The sequence below is a fragment of the Phalangium opilio genome, unplaced genomic scaffold, assembly GCF_054372755.1.
Source record: "Phalangium opilio isolate 3A_F unplaced genomic scaffold, DU_Popi_V2 ptg000217l_1, whole genome shotgun sequence".
NCBI classification, from domain to species: domain Eukaryota; kingdom Metazoa; phylum Arthropoda; class Arachnida; order Opiliones; family Phalangiidae; genus Phalangium; species Phalangium opilio.
Genome location: NW_028324218.1, coordinates 4,784,762 through 4,794,123, shown reverse-complemented (window position 1 = coordinate 4,794,123; position 9,362 = coordinate 4,784,762). Strand labels below are relative to the sequence as shown.

At 36.6% G+C, this 9,362-nt stretch overlaps 3 protein-coding genes across 3 annotated transcripts; 1 reads left to right on the top strand and 2 right to left on the bottom strand.

Moving 5' to 3' along the window:
• Window positions 1-1,611: 1,611 nt before the first annotated feature.
• Window positions 1,612-3,451, bottom strand: LOC149615831 (uncharacterized). Its single transcript, XM_089856228.1, has 3 exons — window positions 3,229-3,451; window positions 2,936-3,078; window positions 1,612-2,870 (listed from the first exon to the last, which is right to left on the bottom strand). The coding sequence occupies exons 2-3, from the start codon at window positions 2,954-2,956 to the stop codon at window positions 2,013-2,015; spliced, it is 879 nt and encodes a 292-aa protein (XP_089712354.1). The 5' UTR covers window positions 2,957-3,078; window positions 3,229-3,451; the 3' UTR covers window positions 1,612-2,012.
• Window positions 3,452-3,795: 344 nt separating this feature from the next.
• On the bottom strand, window positions 3,796-5,501 carry LOC149615830 (uncharacterized). The gene is made up of 2 exons (XM_089856672.1): window positions 5,365-5,501; window positions 3,796-5,278 (listed from the first exon to the last, which is right to left on the bottom strand). Exons 1-2 carry the CDS (start codon window positions 5,395-5,397, stop codon window positions 4,391-4,393), a joined length of 921 nt encoding a protein of 306 aa, XP_089712798.1. The 5' UTR covers window positions 5,398-5,501; the 3' UTR covers window positions 3,796-4,390.
• Window positions 5,502-5,984: 483 nt separating this feature from the next.
• On the top strand, window positions 5,985-7,744 carry LOC149615829 (uncharacterized). The gene is made up of 2 exons (XM_089856546.1): window positions 5,985-6,335; window positions 6,430-7,744. Exons 1-2 carry the CDS (start codon window positions 6,315-6,317, stop codon window positions 7,297-7,299), a joined length of 891 nt encoding a protein of 296 aa, XP_089712672.1. The 5' UTR covers window positions 5,985-6,314; the 3' UTR covers window positions 7,300-7,744.
• Window positions 7,745-9,362: the final 1,618 nt, after the last annotated feature.

Here is a 9,362-nt window from a genome sequence, read left to right as displayed (position 1 = left end):
GAATAAGACGCATCTTATCTCCCTCAAGATTAATAACGAAATGATTACTGACACAGACATACTTGCCACTAATTTCGGCGATCATTTCTCACGTATTTCAATTGATAGCACGCCTTCCCATGATCGTTACACTTATGATTCGTCCAATACTGAACATCACCCGTTGTCCTCAATTACTTTCACGCAACATGACATCTACAAAGCAATCTTAAAGCTGCCCAATAAGTTGTCTACAGGAACAGATAGGATACCGGCTTTTATTATTAAGGGTTGCGGCGACATTTTACTGCCAATACTTGCTCATATCTATAACTTATCGATAAGTAAACAGGTCTTTCCCACTATTTGGAAACAAGCGGTGGTTTCCCCCATTTATAAATCGGGCTCTGCATGCGACGTTAAAAATTATCGTCCAATTTCCCTTTTATGCACCCTTGCTAAATTATTTGACATGCTCGTACATGCTAAACTGCAAGAGTGGTTTAGTGCATTTCCTTTTGAAAGTCAACATGGCTTTGTGCCGGGTAGGAGTGTGGACACGAATCATGCTGTGTTCATGAATTACGTGGCCCCATTGGTGGAAAATCGTGGCCAGGTCGACGTCATCTATCTCGACCTGGCTAAGGCTTTCGACCGTGTTTCGCATCCTTATCTGCTGGATAAGATGCGAATCTTGGGGGTAGGCAGTGAACTTATTGGGTGGTTTCGCTCATACTTAAGTGATCGTACAAACATGATTAAATGTAATGGTGCCTTAAGCTCTTTTACTTACCCTATAACATGCGGTGTACCACAGGGTTCATCCTTGGGCCCTTTATTGTTCAACATATATATATACGATCTACAATATTCAGTTAAATCCTCCATGCTAATCGCGTTCGCGGATGACCATAAAATCTGTAAATCTATTAACTCTCGCGAAGATTGCACTAAACTCCAAAGTGATTTGCACTCTATTGCTTCATGGTGTGACGCCAATAACTTGCCAATTAACCCTACCAAATCGACTCAGGTAACATTCACGAGGAGAGTGGGCAGAGAAATCTGCAATACATACACCATTGCAAATACAACTATCCCCCAGAAATTTCAGGTAAATGATCTAGGCGTTATTTTTGATCGTGCCTTGCTTTTTCGCGAGCAAGTGACGATTACAGTTAATCGCTGTCGCCGAACTCTAGGCGTGTCCTTAAAACTATGTCGGTCTCTAAGATCGTTAAAACATTTTAAACTGCTCTACCTCAGTCTAGTACGATCGCGACTTGTTTACGGTTCATTGGCATGGAGTGGCTGTAGTTCCTATTTACGACAAAGAATAGAATCGGTTCAACGGAAATTTATATTATACGCCTATACGTTCTTCTTGCGAAATCTCACTTATGATTATCAATTGTTACTAATTAGTCTTGGCCTTCCATCTTTAGCCCACTTACTTGAAATAACTGATATTAAATTTCTTTCTAAATTAATTAGTAATAAGATTAAATTAAGCGACTTAGTCGCAAAACTTAACTTTTTAATTCCCAATTCTCTCCGTCATACCGTGACATTTTATGTACCTATGAAAGTTCTTAATCCAATTAATCGCATTCAGAATACGTATAATAAATATTCCCATACAATAGATATATTTTCAGTACCGATCAAAAATATTCGTTAGTACATTGTTAATCTCTCTCTCATGTATATAACTACAAAAGCATTTTCTGTAAATATTGTATTGTTAATTTATGATGTCTGTCTATATTCTCGTGAACTACATGTTTAGTTTTTTATATAGACATTAAAAATCTATTTCATTTCATTTCATTTCATTATTATTATTATTATTATTATTATTATTATTATTATTATTAATATTATTATTATTATTATTATTATTATTATTATTATTATTATTATTATTATTATTATTATCTTTTCATTTCATTCATTTCATTATTATTATTATTATTTATTTTTCTGAAAATCGCCATACTGCCGACTGAATTAATCGTTACATCCTTAAGTTTTCAACCATCGCAGAATTTTAGGGACCATTCATTGACTCTACCATTCTTGCAATCGACCAGGACCAGATTGGAGCCTACCCCGTGTATGGCGCTGATACAAGTACCCGTTAGTTTGGATTGTATTTTAAACCCATTCTCTCCGCGAAGTATTGACCACACATTATCCTCGGACCCTGGATTTCCGTCTAGAATAACTTCGTCACCAATTTTTCTAGTGGCATCTCGAACTTGTAAATATCTCAAGTAATTTTCGTTTATTATTTTGTAAATAATTCTGTATTCACCCATTTCGTTTTGTTCGAAATGGAAACTCTGGCGATTTTCGCAAATGCTATCGTAGAGCATCGGAGTGGTTTCATCCTTGTTTCTATCCCATGATTTTATAGTTATCCCTAATTTGTTTGAGGTCGAAATAATCCTGTACGGGTTTTCGCTGACTAATTTCTTCGGTATGAATGAAATTGATAAAATTCTAATGTTTCTATTAAGTACCATTTCAGAAACTTTCATGGACCCAGGTCCGATGTCTACCATTTCTGTAACTTCGTACACCATGGTTTTGCCTTTATCCACTTGAATTGCTGATGAAACATCAATTTTGGCTTCTCCCGAATACATCGGTCTGGGATGTCTACCGTACCCGACATGTAATATTATCTCTCCCTCGTTGGTGTAATAGTTTTCATAGGAAATTATAACTTTTCGAGCTCCAAAAAGGCCAAAATTCACAAAACATTCTTCGTTTCCATACATCTTGCAAGTAACATTAATGACATCCATATCAGGGTTTAATCTCTGAGGCTGTTCTGTTGTTGTTGTTGGTTTCCCAAATACGGTTGTAGTAACCGCAAGGAGCGTCTGAAATATTTATTTATTTATTTTATAAAATACTTTATTAAAACGAAATATTCTAGTAATCTTACCAGGATTTTAAAGACAACCATTTTCCATTCGGTTATGAACGACACGTATTAAAGCAAAGTAAGATACTCTTGCGATTTATTATTTGAACTTTTCAAACCCTCAAGATTGACAGATTAGATAGCGGGACCATGGAGATGTAGGCCTATAAATACTAACGTATTATGTAGGCATTTTGCTTAGGTGTGCTTTCGGCAGAGAAAAAATTACTTGTAAACCCCCCCCCCTGTCCCATACTGGTTAGTGATTTGTGGTTTTTTTTTCTCTCTGCGCATGGGCGATATTTCAAACCCACCAATCATGATTCTCCAAAGAGAGATAGAGAGATATAGTTCATTTTCCCCGCGTGGCCTGGCTAATCCGATGATGTACCGCGTATTTGGTTGTCAGCTTATTAGCCAAGTTGGGACTCCATAATACGTTAGTATTTATAAATATCCATGGCGGGGCAATGGTGACTAACAGTTGATCCTTGAGTTCTTGTCACTTTCAAGTATTCCTTATCATTTAAAATTGCAATGATGTTTTGTTTTTCGCTGATGACACACTCGTCCTTTGCGGATTGCATTATTATCATTGATTGATAAAAATTTGTATAAATTATCTTCAACATTAAGGAGTTATTTGTTATTTGTTATTGATACCTGAATTAAAATGGTCGTCTTCAAAATCCTGGATTCCTGGTAAGAAAAGTGGAAAATTCCCATTAATTTTATGAAGTTGAAAATGTAAAATGAAAGAACCCGTGGTATCATTTCAGACAATCTTTGCATTTCTGACTTAGGCATTCAAGCTAGGTTGGTGTGGCATTAAATGTTTAGGAAATCGAATATTTATGAAATAAGAAATAAGACTAGTAAAATTAATTATTATTCCACCCCAGGTTTTATTACTTTACCTTAACTTTACAATATATGTTCCCTAAGTATGACACTAGGTATGCTTCGTAATACTAGAGACTTACAATTACAGCTCGAGATAACTAGTTCGACTCGGGGATAACGAGGGGGAGCGAGTCAATTGAAGTCCTAAGTACACTCGGTGGTGGTTAATTAATTTTGCAGCTAGGACCTATTCCATCTAGGTCCTATTTAGTCTGCATTACTAAACCCCCTTTGACAGCAGCGCCCCCACTCACCAGGCCCCTCGCTCGCTTTACCTCCTCGAATCTATGACCTCACTCACTCACTCACTCACTCACTTCAAAATTACAAGCCTTTCAGTTTGTCATGACCAGAGGTTAATTAAACAAACTTATGGTAGGAACATATCTTATGAACTTCTGGTTTACGTTATTACATTTATTTTTTCTGAAAATCGCCGTACTGACGACTGAATTAATCGTTATACTAAATTACAGACCTATGAAATTGGCAGCGTTGTACAATTATAAATGAATAATTTCGTATTAGATAATTGATAATTATTTGTGATGTGATGTATTTTCATTAAACTTTTCAACCATCACAGAATTTTAGGGACCATTCATTGTCTTTGCCATCCTCGCAATCGACCATGACCAGATTCGAGCCTAACCCGTGTATGGCGCTGATACAAGTACCGGTCAGTTTGGATTGAATTTTAACTTCGCCATCATCCCCTCCTGGTAGTAGTGACCACGCATTATCCTCGGACCCTGGATATTTAACTAGTATAACTTCGTTGCCAATTTTTCTAGACCTATCTCGAACTTCCAAGTATTTCACGTCGTGTTCGGTCATTCCTTTGTAAATTTTTATGATTCGGTAACCGCCCTTTTCATTTTGTTGGAAAAAGAAGCTCTGGCGATCTTCGCAAATGCTATTGTAGAGCATCGGAGTGGTTTTATCCATAAGCCTATTGTCCCATGATTTTATGGTTATCCCCAAGTTGTTTGAAGTCGAGATAATCCTGTAGGGACTTTCGCTGTTCAGTTTCTTCGGTATGAATGAGATTGATTTTACTTTAAATGATTTTATCCGTCTACTGCTACGGCTTGTGTCCTGCTCTACAACTAAGTAAATATTTCGAGATCCAGATTCAACGTCCACCATTTCTGTAACTTCATACGCAGTTTCGTCAACTTTAATTGCTGTCGCAAAATTAATTGCTGCTATTTCCCTTGTATTAGAATAGCCGTTACCGACATGCAATGTTATCTTTTTCAATTTTTTCGTATGGTTTTCGTAGGAAAGTACAACTTGCCGGGCTCCAAAAACACCGAAATTTACAGGACAGCCGTCGCCTTCACAATCATTATAAGTTATGGTGACATTAATGGCGTCTTTATCAAGGTTGACTCTCTGAGACTGATCGGTTGTTGGCGGTGTTGTTCCCAAAACGGTTGTTGTAAACACAAAGAGTGTCTGAAACAGTAGTTAATCAACAACATTTCAGATTTTTTTGCTTCAATTAAAATTTCAATTTATTTTTTTTTTCCCGATTTTCTCACCAGAATTTCAAAGATAGCCATTTTCATTCGCATCTGAACGAGAAATAACTCGTCAAATTAAAGAACAAAAATAAACTTATCTGGCTTTCAATGTACATAGTTTCCAGACAAGGATAATTGATACCATTTACAGCAGGAGACGAAGCTACTTGGTACTGCACTTTGTCCGCTAAGTAGCCTGATCTCCTGTTGTAAATTGTATCAGTCCTCCTAGTCTGAAAACTAAGTATAGTGGTTTCCTATTTGAATCCTCAAAAGGTTCAAGATAGACGATAGTCACTTGAGCGGTTGATCTTTGAGTTCTTGTTATTTTTAAGTACCCCGTATCATTTTAAAGGAAAAGGTCAAGTAACATAACTGATTGTACCTTAAAAGTACAACTGCTTTTTCTAAATATGAAAGGAATTAAATATTATAATTAATATAAATGGTCACTTATTACAATACGATAATTAGTACATTTAATTAGTCTTAAAAACTATCAAGAACTACTATGTCGCCATCCGCCATTGGTACTTTAGTGGCGTCTGCTAGCCAGAACCTACCTTACCCTTACATCTCTCAGCCTGTGAGAATTCAACCAATCTTGTTTGGGGGTAAGGTCATGGTTCTGGCTAGCAGACGCCACTAAAGTACCAATGGCGGATGGCGACATAGTAGTCCTTGATAGTTTTTAAGACTAATTAAATGTACTAATAAGAGATAATTTATTTTAATTTTAATATTTAATTCCTTTTATGTTTAGAAAAAGTGAGCCGTTTTTTTTAAGGTAGAATCATACGTTACCCTAACTTTACCTTTAAGATTACAATAATCGTTTGTTTTTCGCTGACGACCACTCTCCTTTGCGGACTGCATTACTCTTATCATTGATTGATAAAAATTGTTATTATTAATATAAATTATCTTCGACATTATGAAGTTATTCGTTATTTGTTACCTGAATTAAAATGGACGTCTTCAAAATCCTGGTAAGAAAACTGGAAAATTCCCAATAATAATTTTATGAAGTTAAGAAGGTAAAATTACATAAACGAAAGAACCCATGGTATCGATTCATTTCAGACACTCTTCGTTGTTATAACAACCGCATTTGGAACAACAACCGAACAATTTCAGAGAGTCAACCTTGATATAGACACCATTAATGTTACTTGCATTGACAAGATCAAAGACGACTGTCGAGTTAATTTTGGGGCTTTAGGAGTTCGACAAATTGTAATTAACTACAAAAACCTTGCAACCAACGAGGGAGATATGACTTTATACGTTGGAGACCTCTTTGGATCTAGAATTAACCTTGCATCAGCAATTCGAACTAGTGAAACAACTTACGAAGTTACTGAAATGGTAGATATTAAGCCTGGAACCCAGAAAATTTACCTTGGTGAACCACACCAATTCACAAAGTATGACGAACATGGGAAAATTGACACGGACCAATTCAAAATCGAATCGATTTCGTTCATACCGAAGAAACTGAATGCCGAAAATCCCTACAGAATTATCTCACCCGCTGAAGACTTAGTGTTAATTAAGAAACATTGGAGCTACTCCCTTGAAGATAAAGTAGTACTGATGCGTCACAATGACACTTGCCAATATACGGAACAGTTCCATTTTGAACGGAACGCAAAGGGTGAATATAGAATTTACCAAGGACAAACCAAGGGTAGTTCTGATGGAAAATATTTGGAAGTTCGAGACAAGTCTATTAAAATCGGTAACGAAGTGGTTTTAGTCGACTATCCTGGGAAAGAGGATAATGTTTGGTCACTATTACCTGGATTTGGTGATGCCGAACTTGTTAAAATCCAGTCCAAATTGACCGGTACTTGTATCAGCGCTGTACACGGTTTTGCGTCCAATTTGGTTATGGTCGATTGCGAGAATGGTAGAAACAATGTGTGGGAGCTAAAATTTTGCGATGACTAAAACCATAAGTTTATAAGATATGTTCCATCCATAAGTTTGTTTAATTAATATCTGGTCATGACAAACTGAAAGGCTTGTAATTTTGAAGTGAGTAAGTGAGGTAGGTCATAGATTCGAGGAGGTAAAGCGAGCGAGGGAGGCCTGGTGAGTGGGGCGCTGCTGTCAAAGGCTTAGTGATGCAGACTAAATTACTAAATATTATTAGATGGAAGTCCTGCAAAATTAACCGAGTGTAGTCAGTTCTCGCTCGAACTAGCTCCCAGTAAGTCTCTAGCATTACGAAGTGTATATAGTGTCATACTTATGGAACATATCTTATAAACTTATGATTGGACTAATGTAATGTTTTGTTTTTCTAACTTTTTGCGGCCTTTTTTTTCTTGGTTGAATAGGTGATTTGAAATAAGCAGTAATTAATAAAGTTTGGTTGCTATTGTAGTCTGAATTATTTATCTGATTTAAGTTTTGAATTAAAGGGGGGGTTTTAAGAAATTGACGTCATGCATCGTGCGTTTTAAACGAAACATTTACATGGCGTCCCAAATCTCGAGTGCGCATACCCAATAAAACGCGCAAGGTAGAACGACGTCACGGTTTTAAGTTCTGCCTCTTAAAACCAATCACATGGATCAATTTCATGGTTATAAATAAATGAAAGATATTAATTCTTTAAATCTATGTCTATATAAATCAAAGTCCTGACTGGCTGACTGATTTAGTACACTGGTTTCCTTTAACCTATAGACGGGCTGAATGGTCCTCCGGGCTCGATTTGTTGCCATCTTTTTAAATGGCGGCCAGAAATTTAAAAACCCTTCTTTGTGGAATAATGTACGCGTGAAAAGTAATAAAAATGTCCCGACGGGCTGATGGGCAACGCCGAGTGCCTTCGCTCCTAGGGTGCTACAAAAATTTTAGTCATCGGTAAAATCTACCATTTCTTTATAACTTTTTGATGTTAGTTCTTATTACACGCGAGCGACGCCGCGGGTAACAGCATGAGATATATTTGGAAAGTGGTTAGAGCTATTTTAATTATTAAGTCACATCAAACAATTTTATAGAATAATATGTTTTTTAATGCATAGAAAATACAACAGAATTTAATGGAAAAGGTACAATTTTAAATGAAACTTACTCAATTTTATTAGTTTAATCAGAAGTACATAATATTTCTTTTCGAGAGAAGTGGACCACAAAGCGGGGTGAGTAATTGTAACATGATTCTTTCGAACAGCATCCCTTAACATTTATTATAGCAAGGTTACTAAACCGAATCATGCATGCACATACGCCATTTTAAATAGTTCCCCCTCATACTATATCTATTAGCGCTGCTTAACTATTTGCCAAGGCGCTTGTACATGCGCTTGGGGATTAATTTTTGTCCCACGTCAAGACGAGGTTTATGGGTTGATTGCTGAGGATTTAGTACCTAAAACAGTTTTAAAATTCACCATAAAAAAAGGGTTCCTGGGAAGAATCATGTTACATTACTAAAGTATAGTGTCATCCTTCTGGTTTAATATATTTTGCTTTAACATAAACAATACAACAGAAATATATCCTCTACAAATATATGGGAAATTCTGTGACGAGTCACTCTGCGTTTCAACCATCGCAAAACTTAAGGGACCAGTCATTAGCTTTGCCATTCTTGCAATCGACCATGACCAGATCGGAGCCTAACCCGTGTATGGCGCTGATGCAAGTACCGGTCAGTTTGGATTGAATTTTAACTTCGCCATCACCCCGTCCTGGTAGTAGTGACCATACATTATCCTCGGACCCTGGATATTTGACTAGAATTACTTCGTCGCCAATTTTTCTATTCGAATCGCGAACTTCTAAATATTTCACTTCATGTTCGGTCATTCCTTTGTAAATTTTCATAATTCGGTAATCGCCCTTTTCATTTTGTTGAAAAAAGAAGCTCTGGCGATCTTCGCAAATGCTATCGTAGAGCATCGGAGTGGTTTTATCTCTAAGCCTAGGATTGTCCCATGATTTTATGGTTATCCCCAATTTGTTTGAGGTCGAGACAATCCTGTAGGGGTTTTCGC

Bases quoted from the DNA above. Each gene is read 5' to 3' on its own strand.
- LOC149615830 (XM_089856672.1), bottom strand. From the start codon at position 5,397: ATGCGAATGAAAATGGCTATCTTTGAAATTCTG. The intron at 5,279-5,364 runs GTGAGAAAATCG...CTACTGTTTCAG, and splicing joins TGGCTATCTTTGAAATTCTG to ACACTCTTTGTGTTTACAAC.
- LOC149615829 (XM_089856546.1), top strand. From the start codon at position 6,315: ATGGACGTCTTCAAAATCCTG. The intron at 6,336-6,429 runs GTAAGAAAACTG...GATTCATTTCAG, and splicing joins TGGACGTCTTCAAAATCCTG to ACACTCTTCGTTGTTATAAC.
- LOC149615831 (XM_089856228.1), bottom strand. From the start codon at position 2,956: ATGGTTGTCTTTAAAATCCTG. The intron at 2,871-2,935 runs GTAAGATTACTA...TAAATATTTCAG, and splicing joins TGGTTGTCTTTAAAATCCTG to ACGCTCCTTGCGGTTACTAC.